This window comes from Pleurodeles waltl, chromosome 2_1 (genome assembly GCF_031143425.1).
Source record: "Pleurodeles waltl isolate 20211129_DDA chromosome 2_1, aPleWal1.hap1.20221129, whole genome shotgun sequence".
Classification (NCBI taxonomy): domain Eukaryota; kingdom Metazoa; phylum Chordata; class Amphibia; order Caudata; family Salamandridae; genus Pleurodeles; species Pleurodeles waltl.
This window is the reverse complement of record NC_090438.1, coordinates 467,109,723-467,132,905: the sequence shown is the minus strand read 5'-3', so window position 1 is coordinate 467,132,905 and position 23,183 is coordinate 467,109,723. Positions and strand designations below refer to the sequence as shown.

Below are 23,183 nucleotides of genomic sequence, written 5' to 3'. Positions count from 1 at the left end.
CTGCACCTGAAAGGGCGGTGCCTGTCTTTACACAATGTAGTTTTCAACCCACCGGTGTATGTCTGGGGTGAGGCCTGGGCAAGGCAGGATCTTGGCAACAGAAAAGACTTTCTTTTGATGTTTTCCTACTTCAAAAACAGAAATGGATATAAGCAGTGGACCCCACATCCCAGACTGTTAAAACACGTATGGATCAAGAGGAACCTCTGCCAAGGAGAAGAGCTGGTGAGCTGAAGGAGGAGTACTGTCCCTTTGATGTGTGTGCCTTGCTGGGTTGGCCTGCAGTTGCCACTTCTGCATTAGAGAGGACAAAGGCTGTGTATCCTGCTTGTGAAGTTTTGAAGTTTCTCCAAGGGCTTTTACTGAGCTGGCCTTCTGTTAAGTAGTCTCAGGGACAGCAAAGACTTCACCTACCAGCCTTTGGGTTCCCTTGCTGTGGACTCTAACTCACCAGGTGGTGTCTATTCCGGTTTCTGGGCCCTTGGGAGAGAAAGCTGGTTAAAAACCAAGAAAAACTAAGTGCACCAATGCCAGACGACACCCAGATTTACGCCACTGCCTGACCCTATCACGCTGCCTGCAACCAAAGCCATGGTCTCTCCTGGAGTGTGATGACCTGACTGACCTCGCAGACCTGACGCTGCTGTAGCCCTGCTGACGTCTCGTGACTTTGTAAGTCCTGAGTTTCGTGTCACCGACATCTGTGACACCAGACTCCACTGCGGCGCCTGCAACCCTATGGTGTGACTGCAACCCCATGAGGTCGCCCTACTGCGTTTTGACCCGCCGGACATTGACCCCGCTGGAGTGCAAGGAACTGATGCTTCACACCAATGCCGCCTTAGCTCCCATGCTCTGCAGCAAGGACCAGACGCTTCACACCACACCTCCGCTCCACTGCCCCGCTGCACCTGAAATAACACTGCACTGGATCCAGCAACACCTCCCTTCCACGACTGCACCAGCTTGTTTCCTCACTTTTAAAATGTACTGTACCTGGGGGTGTCTGTGCAACTCCATGACTGGTGCCATTGGCGTTGGATTGTTGGAAACAACTTCATCACGACCCAGTGATAACACCAAAATTGAAACATTTGTGTTTCTAAGCGCTATATTGAAATTTAATCTTTGAAAATTCATACCTTTGCTTGTGTATGTTGGATTTTTGTTGTTTTGGTCTTGTTTTACTTGGATAAATATTGGCTATTTTTCTGAACTGGTGTTGAGTGCTTTGTGGTGTTTTCGCTGTGTTACTGTGTTGGATTGTACAAGTACTTTACACATAGCGTTTGAGATAAGCCTGATTGCTTGTGCCGAGCTACCAAGGGGCTGGGCAGGGGTTATCGTAGGTGTGTATCTCCATTACAACCACTAGAGTGAGTGTCCCTGCTTGGACATAGTGCAAACTGACTGCCAACCAGAGACTCCATTTCCAACACTCTTAGTTTAAAAAAAAAATATATATATATAATAATTATAGTGACATATTAAGGATCTGCTGTTATACAATGCTTCGTACCACACTCCTGCTTTTTTGTCAGTGCTTTAAATAGCAGGTCTTAATACTATCCAACTGAGTGAAGGCGCTTTCATGCTATTCTGAAAGAACGGAAGTGATGATTTTAATTTATAATGTAAAGGTTTTATGTTTACCTGTGATAAGAAGCATCATCAAAAGTTGAAATTGGCACCGCTGCTTTATAGGCAGCAAGAATAAACGAAATTACAATAGGAGTTCTATGTTACACCGTATCTCCAACCCAGATAAGATGTACAGAAAAGGAAAGGTAAGTACTTTACAAAAAAGAGAAACCCATTTCCAAGAAAGAGAAGAAAATTAACATTTACATTTCTGTTAAAACAGAAAGTCTGTTTAGCTGTCTCTTCTGGTGAAAAAAATCAAATCATTCTCTTGAGCCTCTATAAACAGTCAATAGTAACAAAACTGTTCACCTCCCTAAAGCGAGCGGACGAGCGGTCCAAATGTAATCATATAAGAGAATCACATTCAAAAATATCAAAATGTCCCCCCCCATAGTCCTTCTCTTGCTCCATATATTAGAATGTATTGACATTTCCCTGCTGATGTGTAATGATAACACGTGGACGGATGTGGTGTGAGTGGTTACTTTGGGTTGAGGTTTTATTGTGGGTTGATTGCTTTCTTTACTTTGAAAGGTTCCTTTAAGTTGTTGAGAGGTTTTCAGAATGCATTAGTAATTGGAAATGCACTGGCAGAAACGGTATCTTGCAGGGTTCTTTGCTTTCAACTAACCACTTGGGTTTGAGGCATGCACGAGGGCAGGAAAATTTAAAGGAGTTAGACAGAGTGAATCTACAATAAGATGGTTACTGCAAATGCGGCTCGCCAACGCGGGTTAAAATGGCGGCATGAAAGAATAAGACAGCTGTGTCATTCGTTCCGACTATCACACCCAGCAAATGGATCAACATCTTACTTGTAAAGCAATTGTTCTGCTACAATTTGTCACCTCAGAATGTACCAATGTCGCATTCACTCAGAGAGGAATAAACCCTAGGAAAGATCACCTTGTCAGGATGTCCTAGCCATTTTCCTAAACACTGACAAAAGCGCTCCAGAGAATGAGAAGGCCGGTGGTGTCTGGAGCCCCTCCCCTTCGTCGGGCCCCCTGTTACCGTTGCACTGAGAGCCTGGCCGCAGATAGTGGTCTTAAAGTCTCCGAGTATGTGTTTGACAGCAGTGGTGGTATAGAAGCCCTCGGCCAGCAGAAGGGCTCCAAACAGGAAGAAGAAAGCAGCCGTTCCGTAGATCACATACTCTAACGCGTTAATCCTGTGGAAGAAGGAAGAAATTACAAACATGTTTGCATTGTGTACAGTTTTGCAAGCCACAGACACATAGTAGTGATATGATATCTGCGTGTGAGAGAACCCGATGTCCTGAATCACTTGCTTTAGAAAGAATACCAAATGCATGGGTCTGGGGTTCTAATCATAATAAAAAATGGAAGGTAATTACCATCTATCTAATAATATGAACATATCCCCGGGATTTCTTTCTCAAAGCGCCTCTGCAATTTGTCATTTTTAACAGATGTGCCACTGACATGTCTTTTCAATATATTCTACATGGGAAAGGGGACAGACACAAAGTAATGAATACCATATAGGCAGGCTCTTCATTTTCCAACCTCAATGGGTAGAACTGCAGAACACCCCTCTTCTAAACGGGGAGTTCCAAGAATGCGGTGCACTTCAATCCACCTCTAGTCTGAAGTGCGCGTTCTCCTCTATTTCTCGAGGATGTCACCAGACTAAAGATCAGAATTGGGCAACAACTGTAACAAAACTTCTATAGTTGTCTGTAGGCAATATTAGATTTGTTGGCGGTATTGGCTGTATGGCAAGCAGATTCGTGTTAACTGAATCTGAATGTGTCAGCAGTAAAACCTGTTGGAGGTATTGTGATTTGTAAACGGTTACTTTTTGAGCTGTCACTGGCAGAAATGCAAAACATATTACTTGGCGCAGTATCGTTCTGACATCACCTAGTGCATAATTTACACCCAACATAATAAAATAAAACCAATAATGTTAATCGCCAACAAATTAAAATGCTGCCATTACAAGCTTATTGATATGATCTGGCCATTACGTTCACAAATTCAACTGCTGGGTGAAGGAGCCTTCTGGGTGCTAACGCCCCTGCTCTTTGGTATCCGTTCTGATGCAGAACACAGATTTTTAATGTCACAAATAATAAAAATAGCCTCTAGATAGGCGACAATAAGCACACGAGTTTCATGGTATTTATACATTCTATACGATAACCTCTGTTTCGAACAAAGCTACTTTTCTTTTTTGGTCTGGTCTAGTCCACTCATGTTTCATCTACTTTCCTTTTCTTACATTTCTCATTGGTTTAACCCTCTTTATCTTTCTAACTGACCAGTCTGTGTGACTAATTTTCTCCACTTTCCTTCACTTCTTTTACCCATGCCACCTAGACCCCAAATTGACCTGCTACACACACAATTCTTCGTCTGCACTTCCATCACCTTCACTCTCCTTCCACTAGTGCTGTGGACATGGCCTCTTTCAAGGTGTCAAATGTGTTCTGAACACCTCCATCCAGATAAACCTCTTGGCCTGCTTCCTAGAAGGCAGCTCTGTCAAAAGGGCAACAAAGGTGCTGTACCGCTTAATAACATTTCTTGTAGTAACCAGTGAGGCATAAGAATGGTCTCACCTCGGTCTGGGTTTGGGGGGCAAGGGGGTTCCCCAAGCGAGGATGATCTGAAATTTGGCCTGGAGCGCTGCATCTTGTCCCCATGATGTGGTGGCCCAAGTAAACCACAGAATCCTACATTTTCTGGTGCTTACTGGTCTAGATAATCAGGTCCACCTTCTACAGGGCCTGAAGCTCTTCCTGGAGATTAAACAGGCAGTCTTCCTGGCTGGAGCTGAAGACAGCAATGTTGTCTAGATAGGCAGCACTGAAATCCTCCATCCCAGCCATGACACAGTTAACCAACCCCTGAAAGGTGGCAAGAGCTTTCTTTAACCCACTGGGTATCATTCAAACCTGGAATTGGGCCTCTGGGGTAGTGAATACATACATTTCCTTAGCCCCCTTGGTTAAGGCAATTTGCCAGTTTCCTGATGTCAAATCATATGTACCCAGGATCTTGACAGCTCCTAATCGGTTGATGAACTTATCAGATCAGGGGTGGGAGTGGGCACCAGTCTTAGTGACTGAATTGTCCCTTCTATAGTCCACACAGAGCTGGAGTTCTGGTGTGGCACCTGGTGTGGCGATCTTGGGAGCCAGCACCACTGGACTGGAGCAAGAGTATTTGGAATCTTCACTCACCTCTAACCTTAGAAATTTGGATACCTCATCCTTAATGCTGGCACTCACTTTATCAGACAGCCTGTAAATTTTACTTTTGAAAGGCAAGTTGTTCTCCATGTCATTGTCGAGGCTGCACAAAGTGTGAGCTTAAGTGTTGATAGTCCCTCTTTTGCTCCGGGGTCAGGGTAGAAGAGAAGACACCTTCCACAGACCTATCCTGCTTCTTCAAAAATAGGGGCTTACTACAATAGTAACAGTCCAGCCTGAACTGCCAGGCTAGGTCATCCCTGAACTGGAATACAAGCAAGGTAGAAGCAGTTTCGCCCTGATGAGGCCTCTACCAGGTATAGCTTGGTTCCAATGACTTTAGGAATCTCTAGCCTAACATGGCTCTGACTGTTCAATACCTCTGTGTGGTACACAGTCAATGTGCCTCCTAATTGTTCCTTCGATTGCTTGCCTGCCTATGTAATACTGCTCAGGCGCAGAGGTAAATGACACCTTCATTTATATGAGGCCACACCCTCATGCAAATTTGGGACTTCCACAGTGACACTGCACTGGTGCTGCATGTGGCAGCATGATCAGTATTACAGAAAGAGTCACTCAAGTGCTTGTGAACTCCTTCTGTAATTCCAAAGTGCACTAGGTTGCAGAATGTGTGTCTACACTCCCCTTGTGCCCCTGAGGTAATTCATCCTCTGATACAACAAATATAAAAGCATCTACTACCAGAGTTTTAACTTGCAAGTGGCAGGTTTGCATTCCATTGTGGCTCAGAGGGTTAGTGTACCTGGTATTGAGACTAGAGTAACCAGTGGGTGACAGATTTGATTTTCCATATGAGTGACATCTATGGTCATAGGGAGGAGTACCATTGAATGAGGGTGATGGTGTCATACGTTTTTGTAGTGCTTGAAAGTTCCAAAGTTTTGAGGGTTATCCAGAAAATACATTATTATCCTATTTCTTTCTCAATCTCATTTCCAGTCCTAAAACATGATCTATTTTTATTCTCCCTTGCATTTGTTCCCATTTCTAACCAGTGCTTAATTTGAGTCAGTGGTTTCCAGTGCTCGGCACTGGCACTTAATTGCCAACAATGGCACTTGACAGCAGCCATTTGATGGGCCGTTTTTTTGTAATTTAATGATGAGCAGAACAACAGTTGTTTACTAATTCAATATACAACTAATACATGCCACCCAAGCCATTCTTATAGCTTTGGGGACTTTGAACAGTATGATTCGTCATTCTTGTAGCAGTGTGATGGCTAGGAGTTGTGTAGGTGCAGCCACTGGCAGCGCTGACAGTGACAATATATGGTGCAAGCTGCAGTGGCCTCCTGGCAAGGGCCTTTGCCCTTATTTTTTACGTCAAGTTATCTCCCTCTTAAAAAATTCACTTGTTTTTGGAATGGTGGGAGTAAACCCGGAGATTATGCTGCTGTTAGAAAAGGCAGGGAAGGGGGGCAACTGACAAGCCAGCTGTGCTTTTCATTATGTCTGCTAAGAGCTATCTTCATTTGCCCTTCTTGTGTAACCAGCGCTCATGTCGCTAACATAAAAAGCACACACATTAGCAATGGTATTAGTGCTGGCTTTAAAGTATTAATGTATGCAAATAACAAACATGCAGACATGAGCATTTATGCATGCTGGTGTTTGCATGCATTACCACTTATAAGCAAATATGTAAGTAGTGCTATTGCTTTGCTAAAATGTGAGTTAGCAAGAGTTGTTTGGTGATTTCACATGTAGCATTGCACCATTTTTTCTTGTTTTATTAAGGCTTGTCAAAAGCACGCAAAACCATACAAAAAAAATATATAAATGCAAAGGTGATCCTAATAAAAATTTAGAAAAATCGATTTAGAACACATTACAAGTACATTGCTCTATCAAATCAATCTATTTAAAACTAGGGGTTGGCATAATTCTCTGTGGTGTGATTTTTTGTAATTACCCCAAAATTACTTGTAATTATATGTAATTGTGTGAGAAGCAAAAGTTAGGCTTAAGTGCTATTTTCTTAGTGCAAAATGGAGGCTCGCACTTAGAATGAGCCAGAGGATGCATTTTGCTTGAAGATAATAGCACTAAATGCTACAGATCAGGAAAAGCAGTAGCCATCAGCTGTTTCTCTCTCCCTCTCTTAGGGCCTGATTTAGATGTTGGTGGTCACACCGCCAAGCTGCTTCGGCGGTGGACCCAAGAAGACTGCCAAGCTGACAGTTTTCCACCCGCCGTATTGAAATGTATTCTGAGCTAAAGACTACCACAATGGAATGCTCTTCCTAGCTGTCAGGCAGGTGGGTTCCCGCAGGCCACATTTAGATGTTACAGTTGGACAGGAGGTGTAGTGGCAGTGGTTGGCTGATGAAGGGAGGACATCGCTGGACCCAATCGACATCGGACAATGCCAGCAGCTGTGGGATAGAGCTAAGTCTCACACACATACACACTCTACCCTTCACATATGCCTCCCATAGCATCACACACATCACATCACAACACACCACATTCCATTATCCATTGCCATTACACCACAACACAACACCTACATGCTGCACATACGCAGACATCTACCACACAACATACACACACTAGTGACACTGCACCCACACACGACACAACCACAACAACCAACACACTCATCTACGCAAACACATGCACACACAAGCACATCACAACAGTGACCCCCACACAAGAACATGCTCCTGACTTCTGCATGCAGCAACACAACACACAACACAACATACACACCAACTTCCATTCCATATGCAAGTTTCACACATACTGACACAACCACATCACCCACTACACCTCCTTTCACCTCATCCAGCCAATATCACACAAATAGAGAGGTACTGACTCACACACACAACAAAAGCACAGCATGACAGGTCCCCTTGCAATGTGCACACATTGACACAGTTGACAAATGTGAATTCACTGTCATTCTGGAGCCAGCATTCATTTTTCAATTAAATCTAACTCCATAATTACAGTTGTGTATGTGTTCGATACATGTTGTGTACTAGTGTGTCTCCACCCTTGTCTGGCCCACCCATGTCCCCGACATATGCATGTCACAGCAATTAAAAAAATTACTGTAACAAATATATGTCTGCAGTGGTCCCTTGCCCATGTGCAGTGAGCCCCCAGTGTACACACAGCCAATGCGGGTTGCCTACTTTTGTATCCAGCTACGGGGGGTTATAGTTTCTCTGGGGTACCATGACAGCAGCGACTGAGGGTCCTGTCCAGTTGAGTCCAGCCAGAAACAGAAGTGGAACCGGGAGAAAAGGTGAGTTTTCACCCCTTTTCCCCTCAATCTTCCAAGTCAGAAGTGGAGATCGGACTGCCACTTTTTGTTTGGCAGTATGGGACATCCAAATCTGCTCGGCGGTAAGTGTGGCTGGAGTCCCGCCGTCAGCCACTTTTTCCTATGGTGCCATGTTGGGGGATGGGATTTCTTGGCAGAGTCAGCTGGAATTGAGTAGATTAATGTCTATGGGACCGCCAACATCTAAATACGGCAGGTGGACCATCCTGATAGCGGAAAGGTTTTCAGTAGGAAAACCGACGGCGGGACCGTTACTGCTAACATCTAAATCAGGCCCTTAGTTCACTGTTCCTGTGCTTCTGTGGTAGGATTTTTATCCATATTACTCTTAATTACTCAAGCTGGAGTAATTGCATAACTTTGGTTATGCTGCATCACAAACGTAATGTGCAAATACTAAAATTACCCCAATTACTACAGGGTAAATACAATTTCTTCCAGGCCTATTTAAAATGTGACAAGAAATTTAAGGTAGCGTAGATAATTACCTTTCATGTTAGGTCATGATTTCCTGAATCTACAGCACCAGTTTAATAATTTAATGGCTTTCCAATGCAGTTAAGAGGTTTTTAGTAACCTTCTCAGAATCTGAACAAGTCTTGAGGATTTTACTACCAAATATTGACAGCAACTATATTATGGCATATTAATATCAAGGACAGAAAATAGAGGTCCAAAATATCAAAAGGTAAGTGACTATATGGAAGTATGGAAGTATAGATTTGCTATTCCTAACTCCACTTCTGCATACCTTGAAAATATACATAACAATAGGGACATGTAGGTGGCACTAGGAATACAAAACCTAGATTTACTTACCACTGAGATTTTATTTTCAATATTATGTCCGCAATATTCTAACTCATTGATATTTGTGATTCAATATTTTGTGGGCCCACCATCCTGAGGTTATATAATCCTTCAGACCTCACATTCCAGATCCCTCTTAATGTCTAACCTCAATTTTCAAATACTGGTATACTTACATGATCGCTTTGGTCTTTTAGAATCAGGTATTTCATAACAATGTGGTTTTCATGTACAACATGGAAGTTCTGTGACCCATATAAACCAAGCATCTACGATATCCAGAAAGGGAAATATTTAAAGTCATAGCATTATCTATATATTCCTGTGCTCGTGGCATAAGCCTAATATTAAGCATGGCTAGTTATTAGTTATATCAGAGCAACAAGCTACAACCTGCAGGTACGTCAATTATGTAGAGGTCCCAGATATACATATCTAGACTATCTATTGATCCTACAGTGGACTAATGTTTTAAATTGATTGCTGAATATTGTCTTTTTTCCAAGCCTTCTTTCAGCCTATCATCATTTCCGCTTGGTAAGTAAGCTCCTCAACTGCATTCACTTCAGTGCACATATGTGAATTCATTTATTTAGTTTTATTAAGAGACAAAAATGTATTGGGTGAAGCCCATGCAACATAGTGCTGCTACTTTAAATAGCAGGGCTCTCATGTAAAATGTTAGGGTCGGTAAGGATCCGATTTGTAAAATCTGAGCCTTTCCGACTGCAAAATGGCATGTTCTTATTCATCAAACCAAGTTAGCGATTCGGTAACCTGTTACCAAATCTTACCAAATCACTATTTGGGTTTGGGAATTAATACAGATTCGGTATGTGGAAGGGGCATGTTAAGGGAGTTCTTTCCAGATACTAAGACCCAGATTTAAGAAGCTCTGGCATCAGATTAGCATCATTTTTTCTATACTAGTGTGCCGTTATGCTTCAAAAATCGCAGTGCCATAGTTATAAAGTGGTGTAATGCATGCATTGAGCTACTTTGTAACCCCTTGTGCCCCATTATCCTGCCCCAGCCATAATGTATGCAAGGGGGTGTGTGAAAAAATAGAGCAATGAAATCTAAAAGTTTACTTTGTGCCGTTCTTAGCTGAATTTTTTAATGCCTGCTCTGAGCAGGTGTTAAAAGGAGGCACATCATTTATTAAAATGGGCCTCTATATAATTTATATGACTAGCACCAAAATGTTGGTGCTAGTCCTGCAAAGTACATCAATAGTGTAACAAATGTTGACGCTATTGCCCCTACCCTGCACCATGGTGTGCTGCTTATTAAATATGGCGCACACATGGTGGCGATAAGGCCAAAATCTTTAATCTTTGAATTAATGTTTTGTGACTAAAATCTGGTTTCAAAACATTGTTTTACCACCTCCACAAAGGAGTTGGTAAGCCATTCGCAAATGGGACGTGATCACCATTGGTCCCCTTCCCCTTCGTGCATGTTAACAAAAACGTTTTTTATGAGCAGAGACCACTGCCTGCTCATATCAAAGGTTTGAGTTGTTTTTTTTAAACAGATCCTATTTTCCTTCAAGGAAAATGGGCTGCTTTAAAAAAGGATACTTTATATAAAAGCAATCACAGCTATGAAAAGGCTGGCATAGAAGAAGTGCTGGGGACCACAGGTGGGGCCCTACACTGCCCGAGACATTGTCGTGGGCAGTGCAGGGTCCACCCTCCCCAGCAAAGTTGCAGACAGTGCGCATTCTGAGGTTGCTCGTTAGCCCCCATGTGTGACAGCATTGGACTCAGCTCCATACAATGCCGCTACATGTTTTCCACTGGGCTGACCAGCAGAAACCTTGTTTTCCGCAAGTCAGTCCAGAGGAAAATTCATAAAAAGGCAGGTGGGGAGACCGCCAGGTCCGTGGCGGACTCCTCACCACGGGTCTTGCAGTTGGATTTTCCAACCACAAAATTAATAATCAGGCACTTTGTGTCAAGGAACAGCCCTCCATAAAATGCTAGCTTTGCTAAAAGCCCTCTGGGGTCCTGGCTTTTAGCACCATATTATTGTTATAAGTACTGGTGCTCGCCCGCCCACCTCCATCCAGCTTCAGATGAAATATTGAGCAACCATCTTCCTTAATCGTATCAATTATGTGAATGTTAATAGGGAATTCAGGAAGCACATAGCATGTTACACACTAGCGCTCCAAACCTGGGGAACAGAGAAAAGATTTGTCCCAGCAGAGAACTTTAGTACGGCCCAGGTGTCTCTATTCTTCTCACTTATATATTGTACTAATCAGCATGCGGTGCCCCAATTAATCTTTTTCTTTCACAAAACATTCCAGTTTATGATGGCAAATTTTGTGGAAAAAATTCACAAATGCACATCAAAGTGGCCCATCTGTCCTGTGTATTTAATGCCTCATCAGCAGTGCTAGTGTTGCTGCAATTTGCATTGTTCACATCCCAGTACAAAATCAAATCTGCCACTTGGGGATTGCTCCACTATTCTCTTGGCCACTACCCACCAGAATGATAGGTTTTTTTAGGATCTTGTGCCGAATCCTAATAATGTTTATCTTCAGCCTCGTTTATTTCTTATATTTAGATTTTTTGATTGCAGTCTTTCTTTGCTAATCTTAGTTTTTTAGAAATTACTTAGGGCCTGATTACGGGTCTGGTGGTCTCAAGACTGCCAGACTTGCGGTGGTGGTAGGACCACTGCACTCCTGGGGGTCTGACCGCCATATTACGACCCTGGCGGTCGGGCCACCAGTGAACCGGTGCCACCACCAGGAACATAGTTCCTGATGGGTAGCGGCAGTCGGAGTTGTGGTTAGACATGGTGGTTCCTGAGTGCAGCACTGCCATGCAGATCACGAGTCCACTTTCCGCCAGCCTTTTCATTGTGGGTCCCCACCATGGAAAGGCTGGTGGAAAGCAGTGCTGTGGGTCACAGGGGGGGCCCTGCCCCTTGCACAGCACTCTAGGAATGTGCACTTTCTGCAGCAGCAGACAGTGCACATTCTGAGGGTGCTAGGGGCACCCTCTGTGCGAAGGCATTGGCCTTGACTCCAGAAGGAGCCAAGGCCAATGCTGTTGCAATGTTTTCACTGGCAGAAACCTCTGATAATAGAGCTGGGGGGAGGGGACAGCATCGCAGCGGTCTCCTTTCCACAAGTGTGGCGGTCTGGGTTTTGGACTGCCAGACTCGTAATGAGGCCCTTTGCTTCCTGAACTGATGGATTCTTCAAATAAGCTCTCTGTTCTGCATGACAGTAGAGTGATTCTGGATTTCATATTTGCATCACATTTACCTATCTGTTTCTGTGCCGACTTGCACCTTAAACCTGATAAATCACTGCAAGTGTAATTGTGGAGACCAAAATGCTCCTCATCACCGCAAGGGTCAAACCACACACTCTCACACACAGGTGCAGATTGAGCTCCTTTGGGATTACTGATCTATGAGGAGATGTCTATTGTGGTACACCGTGCTGCGACCTGTCTCAAGGGCCCCTGTCTCAAGGGGCGGCTAAAATTCCATCTGCCAGAAAAAAGTGAACAAGTCCAGATATAATTATATTAAAGTTACTGTGCCCTATGACTTGCTTGAGCTTCCCAGCATATCACAGACTAAAACCACTCATTTAAATTTCTATATTAACTGTTCCTTTTTGAAGCAATCCGTTATAAATGTTTACACTTACACACTGATAAGGTATTCATAGTCCTGGTAGTTTTTGGAAAAGTAAGTTTCTATGAGCTTTTCTGTTCCCGCAAGAGCTTCATGTCCACATCCACAGAAGAGTGCCACTCCTGAGAAACACAGCACTGTGGCTACCATGGAGGCGAAGGGGACTCCTGCCACGCATTTCATGCAGCAGTCTAGCCAACCTGGAAAAGATAGAAACAGTCTTAGCCGCTAATTGCGAGAAAGAGAGAAATCTCACAAATATGAAATAAATGAAAAACAATAATTGGAAAAGCCAACAAGTCTTGCTTTCGCTGATATGATGGTTGATTTTTTTAGTGCAAGCAAATGCTGGAAAATACAATTAAAAAACCATAAAGCCTCCTAAACGAGGTTGTGATATGCTTGTAATAAAAATGTTAAATTGAAAGATGTTCACTGAGGTTGTTGTTATATTCTTGATATGTTTTAAATGAGAAGCCTTTCCATTGTCCATTCATTTTATTATTATTATCTGTGGAGGAAATAAGAAGATACCACCATCCCAAGCACTCAGACTGCAGTGTCATTTAACCACTTCTGTAGAGCAATTTTGAAAAGAAGATGGATTAGATTACAACTAACTAGGAACCCAGGTGGAGGCAAAGTAAATAGCTGGCAATTTCAGTTTATTTCAAAAAGTAAAATAAACAATCTTTGAACCAGCTGTGTCGTTGAAGAGAAGGGAACTATGTTTTGACGATGTGAACAACATGCATTCACACAACATGAAGGGAGCCAATGGGAAAAGTGGGCTGGCCCTTTGCATCATTCAGTATGCTGCAAGTGAACTGAAGCAAAATGTGAATGTCAATTTAACAGACCAATGAATAAAGCCCATTGTATGTATATTGTGTACATAAAAAAAACAAAGAACGTTAGCCTGTTGAGACACTAAAGGTGTCTCAAAAGCCAGACCTAAAAAGAATTATGTTTCAGAACTAACTTTCAAAAATAATATATAATATTGATTCTTGCTAAAAACAGCTGCTAGGAAGGCTAGGACATTGCAATGATGTAGCTCTGTGCAGAACGCAAACAGGGTCAATGCATTTGTTTTTTCTCGAAAGTGCCCTATGTATAGAACATACACCAATGTGGTAAATCTCCAAGTTAATGCACGATGTTGACAGCACAGCTCATAAACACTAGTAGGCAGTGCCTAATTTGTAATAATGTAGGCACCAGGGCCCGAGATATTTCTAAGGAGGCCACCAGGGTTGGCACTACCCACTGTCACTGTCAGCCCTACCAAATCCTAATCCTCATACAAGACAAACTTTACATTTTCACTATTCTAGATCACCTAGGACCAAATGTACTAAAATGCAATTTTTCATTTCCCAAATAGCGACTTCATAGAAAAAACAATTTAAGAAATGCAAAATGCTATATACAGAGATACTGATTTCCTAATGGCGATTCCTACAAAGTAGAAATCGCTATTAGGAAATCATAAATAAGGAATCCCATTGCATTTGTGTCAATGAGCCGGTTTGGCATTTCCCACATAGCAACTTCCTAATGGGAAATCGCTATTTGGGAAATGCAAAACCAACAATAGCAATGGGCAAAATCCCCCCTTCCCACCCGGTCCACCCCACAAATAGTGGTGCACATGTAGAGTCACATATCCCCAAGGGGCAAGTGTGTGCTCTATTGCGATTTAAAAAAAGCATTTTGGGGTGCTTTTTTTTAAATTGCACATGGTTACCATCAACTTCAAGTCAATGGTAATTGTATTTCCTTAATGCCCAAATCGCATTTAGGAAATGCTTTGTACATCAGAACAGGAATCACAAATAGGTAATCCCTATTTGCGATTACCTAAAGGCCTTTGTACATCAGAAAACACCGTTTTGCATTTCTTAACAGCCCGGAATACTGATTTGGACCGTTAAAAAATGCAAAAGGGCTTTGTACATCTGGCCCTAAATTATTCCCATGTTAAAGCATGTTGACTACCTCACCTGTCAATACCTTATACAAATACACATGTAATCGAACATTACCCTTGGCTCTCCTTACCTCACTCATCTGCCGGTGGCACAGAGGTGGAGCTATTTATCATATTTAGTCTTCCATTCATATCAACATTAACATGTAAAATGCAAATGTACTGACTGTGTGTTGTTCATGTTTAGATTTACCATAGCTTGTGGCTAATGTTTGGGTGCCATCTTTTTCACACAGACATGTCTTCCATTTTTCCAGAAAAGGCTAAGTCCACATTTACAACGTGAGTGTGACCTTGTTCATGTTATCGTGTGAAAATGTGAAATGTTTTCTTGTAAACAATAACTGCATAATGTCCTGATTTGTTACAACGTGCCCCTTTAGAGCATAGGATGGTATGATGTATCTTGTTTTGTTGCAGATAACTATAAGTTTGAAGGACGCTTAGAGCAGCCTCACTGTGTAGTGACATGAGAAAATAATGAGTTGTGCAATTTAAGCTAATGTTGTGTAGGAGATGGTTCAAATTATTTTCAAACACCCTTATGATGTCTTTCCTGACAAGCGAGCAGAACCCTTGCACAACTTAGCAGAGTTGGGTGCTGTCTTTATGGGAGAACTGTTTTTACTTAACTTACCTTATGAGGCAACTTTATCATAGTTCCCCTTTCCTCGTTTGACTTTTGCATTGCTTTAAAATATATCGACTGATGCATTCATGTACTGATTATTGATATGTAACTAATTTGGATAAGCTTGCAACTTTGTAAATCCCTCAATAAACGTTGTGGTTTGAAACCTTTCCAGTGTTTGTCTTCCATGTGTAGCCTATCATGCTTCCTGTTACTGAAATGTATTGCTTTTTAATAATTAACCTCATTTGGAATTAGAGAACCACCAGAGAGTGCTTCATGAGCCCTGCAATTGCGCTAGAATCTGCATGAAGCAAAGCACTCTATCAACCACAAGGATGCAGTGAGACACAATGCAAGAAAGGAAAAGGAGCATCAAATACCCATGGTAGATAATGTTATAAAGTCATAATTGGGGTCCAGTGGACCTCTTAGACATCTAGGCCCCAGTGCAACTGCAACTGCTGCACCAGTGACAGCTATGTTCCTGTCATCTGCCCACAGCGACCCACACATATTAATATGCATCCAGGACGCCTTCTCATGAGCAAAGTTCTGAAATTTCATTATATAAATAATTGCTCAGTTGCCATACGTTTCTGCACAGCATGGGGGATTTAACAAATCTGAGTACCTTTATCACGCTGCTGGAATTCTGGGTGTGTAAGTGTTCTTTGTGTACAGTATTACTCCTTCCAGATGTATACATGAATTATTCTCACCCAACATACACTATGTCACTAAATTATATTGGTCCTAGCCAAATTGTGAAAGAAGCATTCACCACAATGTAGCTGCAAATTAACACTCCGTGTTATACAAAACAAATAAAACAAATACCTGTTCTTTTCAGTTTTGTATTTTTTCTCTTGACAATGAAAATTTGGTTCTCTTTTTTCATATATTTATATCCTTTTATTGCCAATAGTTATCATGTGAAGTAAATGCTACATGTACGAATAATTATTAAACTGTTTAGTTTTCATCATTTCTTATGGGCATTGATTGAATAAGACTTTACAGGGCACAGTAGTATTGGTGGTGGTGTATTTTAGGACTACCAGTAAACGTCCTGGGGTTGTTTCATGATAGCGGTCTGTGTGGATTTTTCCGGAAATTGCCCTGCCCCCAGCCTGTAGCCCGCATAGTAATTTGAAAACATCCCAGGTTAGTGTTTACACTGCAGATATCCCAGCTTGGAACCACATCAGCAGTGCTTCATTTGTGGTGATATTTGCCAGTCCCTAACACTTATTTGTAATCACCAGCACTAATGTATGACTGTCTTACCACATAGTGGCACTGTCTGAATGTTCAACAGCATCTACAATATACTTTAAAAACATAAAAAGCAGAGAGTCCAGGCAATATTTACAGTACTATTGGCCAGATGTACAAAAATGCAGTTTTGCATTTCTTAAATAACGACTTCATAGAAAATCGCTATGTAAGAAATGCAAAACGCTATGTACAGAGATACCGATTTCCTAATAGCGATTCCTACAAAGTAAGAATCGCTATTAGGAAATCAGTATTAAGAAATCCCATTGCATTTTAGTCAGTGGGCTGGTTTTGCATTTCCAAAATAGCGATTTCTTATTAAGAAAGTCGTTATCTATGAAATGCAAAACCAGGGATGGCAAAGAGCGAAGGGCCCCGCTTGGTGCACCTAAAAAATAGGGGTGCACCTCAAAAATAGGGGTGCACCTGTAGAGCACACCTTTGCCTGAGGGGCATGTGTGTTGCTCTATTGCAATTAAAAAAAGCACCTTGGGGTGCATTTTTCAAATTGCACCTGGTTACCACCGACTTGAAGTTGGTGTTAATTGCATCTCTTAAATGTCACATTTAAGAAATGCTTTTTACATCAGAATAGGAATCGCAAATATGTAATCCCTATTTGCGATTTCCTATTCAGGGAATCGTACATTTGCGATTTCTACATGGCAGAAATCACAATTTTCGATTCCTTAAGGGCCTTTGTACATTAGAAAAGGCATTCCTTACTGGCCGGAAATACCGATTCAGACCGTTAAGAAATGCAAAAGAGCTTTGTACATCTGGTCCAATGTGCTTTAGGATATTTTGTACAAGATTCTTGAAGACATAAGTTAATTAAAGGAGAAGATTTACTGTATTAACGCTGTATCACCAACCTTCCTGCCTCTCAAAATGTGTATAAACAAGTTACAACATTGTGTGCTGCTTTAAATGTCTTTTCAATGCATGAGTCTGCTGTTTGTTTCTATATGCGATAGTCCGCTATTTGTTTTCATGTTCTGTTGATGGTGGTATTGTCATCCATGGCCAAGGCCTTTGGAGTTGAAACGCTTTGGATGTAGGGCTACCATTACACCTCAGTTACCTTGAAATAAAGATGTATGTAACAGCATTGTGGTGAGTGCTGTTGTCTATTCGAGTGACGTTAGCATAAGGAGCACTTGTCTCTCTGAGGGACACTAGTATAAGGAGTATGTAGATATACATATAGAGTGGTAAAAGGCTTTTGCCATTTATCCGCTTGGCTTGAATGGCAACAGCTAATCCTATGCTAAAAGACGTTGCTGCAAAACTGAAAATGGAGTTTGTCACTTTTCCAGCTTGGCGTGGATGGCACTGTGCTAATCCTATGTGTAAAAACTCTGCTAGAACAACAGACGTTTGAGGTGTGCAGTATTATAGTGTCGGAGGTGTTGTAGAGTGTTCCATATAAAGAAACTGTTCTTCACTGAAAACTAGGAAACTACCCAGAGTGCCTGTCTTCCCTTTTTGCATAATTTATATTGCCCAGTGAGCCTGAAAGGGTATTGCTATGATGTATACATATGTCTCTTCAATTTTTTAAGGTTATCTGTCAAGCGGGTGCTGATAAAAAGGGGATCTCAAAACATGTATTCTCCATGTAATTTGCCTTAGGGAAATTGAACAGCAATATTACAAAAACAGCTGGTCGAAATTACACCAAATTTGGTAGAAAGCTAGATCTTGGACCAGAAAGCATGATTTTTATAATTTGGTATAAATCAGTTTAGTAGTTTTTGAGAGATTAATATAAATATGTATGATATGTATTGAGTCACAACACATGGCCACAAAGATATAATGAATCATAGTTTTGATATTAAGAAAAAAATATTTGTATCCGTCAACCTAGGAGAGATGTTTTACCTGTTCCATACATGGAGACATGTTTCTGGGAGTATAATCATGAGTCTTCCGATATACGAGGAATAATGCGCTTTTGGATATTTTGTGTAAGATTCTTGAAAACACAAAGTAATCAAATGAGAAGATTTGCTGTAACAGCGTGGTATTTCGAACATTCTTCTCTCTCTCAAAATGTGTATAAACAAGTTACAACATTGTGCACTGCTTTATATGGCTCTTCAATGCATGTGTCTGGTGTTTGTTTCTATATGTGATAGTTCGCAGTTTGTTTTCATGTTCTATTGATGGTGGAAATGCCATCCGTAGCCAAGGCCTTCAGGATTGAAACGCTTCGAATGTAGCGCTACCGTGGTGCCTCAGTTGCCTTGTAATAAAGATGTATGCACCATAATTGTGGTGAGCGCTGTTATCTATTCAAGTGACGCTAGCATCAGGAGGACACTTGTTTCTCTGAGGGACACTAGTATAAGGAGTATATAGACATACATATGGAGTGGTAAAAGCCTCTTGACATTTTTCAACTTGGCGTGGATGGCAGCAGCTAATTCTATGCTTAAAGATGTTGCTACAGAACTGGCAAATAATTTTGTCACTTTTCTAGCCAGGTATGGAGGCCTAATCCTTTGCCTAAAAACTCTTCTACAAAAACAGACATTTGAGGTGAGCAGTATTTGAGTGTCGGTGGTGTTGTGGAGTGTTCCAAATAAAGGAACTGCTCTTCACTGAAAACTTAGAAAGTACCCAGGGTACCCATCTTCCCTTTCTGCATAATTTATACAGCACAGTGAGCCTGAAAGGGTATTGCTTTGATGTATACATTTGTTTCTTCATTTTTTAGGGTGATCTGTAAAGCTAGAGCTGTTAAAAAGGGGGTCTCAAAATGCATATTCCCCATGCAATTTGCCATAGGGAAAGTGAACAGCAATATGGCAAAAAGAGCTGGATGGAATTACACCAGATTTGGCAGAAAGCTAGATTGTGGGGCAGAAAGCATGCTTTGTAATTTGGTGTAAATCCGTTTAGTAGTTTTTGATCAATTAAAGTACAAAATTTATGTATATGTCATTCTACGGAGTATCCTTGGATCAAACCAATCTAAAGATAAGATCTGTTGGACTGCCACCACATCAACAAAAACATATTGGCAGACATTTTAGGACTTGGGGAATAAGGGCCTGATTTAGATTTCAGCAGATGGGTTACTCTATCACAACTGCGATGGATACCCCATCCTCCGAAATATAAATCCCATAGGAAATAATGGGACTTATATTTCGGCGAACCGGATATCCATCACTGTTGTGATGGTGCAACCCTATCCACCAAAATCTAAATCAGGCCCTTAGTCTACTGTCCTCAAAAAAAGGTAAAAGAAACATATTGGAAGGGAGGGAAAGCCTGAAAATTAGGCCCAAACCAGTATTTCTTTGATGGGATGGGATCTGCGGTACAGTAAAAGAAACAAAAGGCAAGCATCCACTCTTTTTACTTTTAATCCCTCCTGGGTGGGCCAGGGCCATTTTACATTTTATTATGTTTTGGGGGGGACACACATTTTGAGGCTAATTTACTTTACTTTAAGCCCTTGGACCCCACCCCCGAGGCCGAATAGATTTATGGTTGCTGAGGGTAACCCAGTCTCACCTGGGACATCCACAGCACTAAGAACCCTTGGGGCCAAACCCCATGCCTCCTGTGCATGCACCTATCTTGGGTTTGTCAAGAGCTCACTACATTTTAATGCTTCCACCTCGTGGGGGCAGCTTTTCTCTATTCCTGTCAGGGGGGAGCAAACCTGTGGTCGCTGCCCGCACTCTCACAGGCAGAGAAATGCAGTTTCCTGGGGGGTACTGCTGCCTTCGGGCCCTGGAGGATAGGGACATGAGTTCTTGGTGATGAGGTCTCCGGAGGCCTTCAGAAGGCTTGGGGAGGGATCCTGATGCCCCTCCCTATTAAAAAGTAAATAATGCCTGGGGGATAGGATTCCCGGGGCCTCAACATGGTTCAGGGAGGAGAGCCACAGACCCCTATTGCCATAGTAAAATAAATACATAAAAAGCAGTGCCCCATAATGACCTGCAAGGGCTTTTTAAAAAAAATGTCTTTCTGCTAGTGTTGCCCCAAGAAGGGGAAGCGGACCACCAGGCTTTTTTGTTAATGTTGTGTTAATGTTGTGTGGGGCTGCAGGGAGCACAGCATCACCCCTAACAAAAATTAAACAAAATCGCAGGAAGTCTCCCGGGTCATTAAATTCATGACCCCAGGAGAGGTTACTATAATTTAAAGCACTCCAACTGGAAGCTGTATCTCCTTCCGTAGGAGTGTGGGACTCCTTGTTGTTCGTGCTGTGGCCGCATTTTGTGGTCTCAAAAAAGGCTAAAAAATAATCAAAGGCATGCTATTTGTTTATCAAATACTTTACTCTGAGCAGAATTACACAGAATTTGGCAGAAAGCTAGATGCTGGTCCAGAAAGCATGCTTTTATGATTTGTTGTAAATCCGTTGAGTAATTTCAGGGAGGTGAAGTTTTAAAATGTTTGGATATATCATGCTGCACAGGATATGTTGAGAAGCTAAAACTGAAGACCCCCTCCCTGTGACATTATGAAGCCCTGGGGACCCCATTCCCTGTGGACTTTTTTAAGTCTTGGGGAGTAGAGTACAGCCCCCCTCCCTGAGCCATATTAGATTCCTGAGGACCCCACTCCCTGGGACTAGTGTCTTTTTTAAGCGGATGAGAGTGCTGGGCCCCAGAAACCCCATCCCACAGACCTGATCCAAGCAGTGACCTGGGCACCCTATGTCCTCGGACACTACTGTTCATTCCTGGGAAAGTACGGGCATACCCTGCTTACACTCTCCCAAGCAGAAAACCCAACTTTACTCCCACCCGGGTGGGAGCACAGAAAGAAGATGCTCCAACCAATCTCTCACCGGGAGAAATGCAGGCTCCCACTGGCACTCAGGAAGGGTGTTGGCTGGGGAGACTGTTTTTTCAGTAGAAAAAAATATATACATATACTCATATGTGCAGGACTTTACCATTGTTAGGCCCACTAGACTTATGTGGCTATAGAGGTTCATATTGTTTGCCAAGGTAATCTAAATTATGCTGCACAATATATGGCAAGTGTGATAAATCCATAATTGTGTAGAAAAGGCCTCGGCTACTGATTTGCATAATTCATCGTTGTGCATTTTTCTATCTGCACCTATTCACAAAAGGTGAACAAAACATACGCATTCCAATTCCAATCTGTGCACATTCTTAACTGAACTTTAAACAGAATCGCTACCGGAATGTAGAACTTCTGCAGACAAAATGTGATTTCTAACAACACAAAGGCTGCATTTTTTACTAAAATTCTACTTTGTTAAGTACATAAATAAGTAGTGTACTTTTCCTTTGCGGCAGACAACCAAACGGTGCAGTGGACTATTTCAGTTAATGGAATGTGCATAATGTGCATGAAAGACATAACCAACTAACATGGGAACAACCATACAAAAAAGCAAAATTATTTCCACAGATCTTTACGTTCAGTACAGCAAGCTTCAGTAACGCCCATTACAATTGTATTACACACAGCCCTTGCATCATTCACTTCCACTTTCAGTCTTCATTTAGCAGTAAAATACTGTTGAATTGCCATTGAAGTAACAGTTTGGGCTTCTATACTAATAACAGATTATGTAATTTACGTTTTCACCTGTGGCATGAGATGTGGTATCATGAACATAGCTTTGGCGGTGAGATTTAGGTTGCTTAGCTAAACACATTTTACCAGTTGTATTGTTTATTTGGTTTTGTATTTTTTTATGGACTTTCTGCGTTTTGTTTAAATATGTGTTAATATCGTAGGAGAAATATAAATTATTATTTATTTTCAAATTAATTATATTTTTTCATGTTGATATAATCTGTTGCACTTATTTTAGTAGTTCATTATCCCCAAGTGACCATTTAGGAAAAGCCTAGCTCCAGGCGACCTTTGGACATTTGTACAGGTTGTTAGCCACAGGAAACGGCTGGCATAACATTCAGCCGTGTGCACAGTAGGATGTTTCTTGGCCAGAGCCTGCGGCTGAGCCTCCAAAGCTGGGCCTTCTTTTAACCTCCCATGCACCAAACCCAAATCTTCCATGCATAGTGGGGGTTGGATCCAGGGCTGGTTCTGCTATTTGACCCTTCACCCAATCCCATATGTTCCAAACCCTCATGGCCAGAGCATCATGCACATTTTCATATGAAGCAGAAGTCATGACTGACACAAACCTAGCAGTACAATTGACAACGCTGTCAACCACACCAAAGCTCTACAAACCAGTGGAAATGAAATACAGTCCACGTATTACCACTGTGGTTTCTACCTACTGCATTTATGCGCCCACCCAACTGCTAAGAGGACTTGCTATAGCTGTGGAAAAACACCATTGCATCAACGCACCATCATCCAGCTACACATCATTGTTCAGAGCTTCATTGAGAAAAGCAAAGATATTATTCATTAGAACAAGTGTCCCTACAGATGAAGATTGATTGCCTGAACACATTCTCAACATTTAAGTCCATGAGGGTACAAATTCCCTTTCACATGGAAACTGGATCCAATATCAATTTTGCTACAATGCCTGGCAAGCCCTCTTTGCCACCCGCCAATTAGCTTCAAATAGCTTCCTAAATGTTCAGGACATTTTCATCCACAACTCACTCACATGCCTCATT

At 41.9% G+C, this 23,183-nt stretch overlaps 1 protein-coding gene across 1 annotated transcript in view; it reads right to left on the bottom strand.

Moving 5' to 3' along the window:
• Nucleotides 1–23,183, bottom strand: part of PLP1 (proteolipid protein 1) — a 109,217-nt gene that overhangs the window by 28,920 nt on the left and 57,114 nt on the right. The window contains exons 2-3 of the mRNA XM_069213525.1: nt 12,678–12,864; nt 2,551–2,815 (exon numbers count right to left, since the gene is read on the bottom strand). Of these exons, the coding sequence (XP_069069626.1) occupies nt 2,551–2,815; nt 12,678–12,864 (452 nt within the window). The remainder of the gene's footprint in view (nt 1–2,550; nt 2,816–12,677; nt 12,865–23,183) is intronic.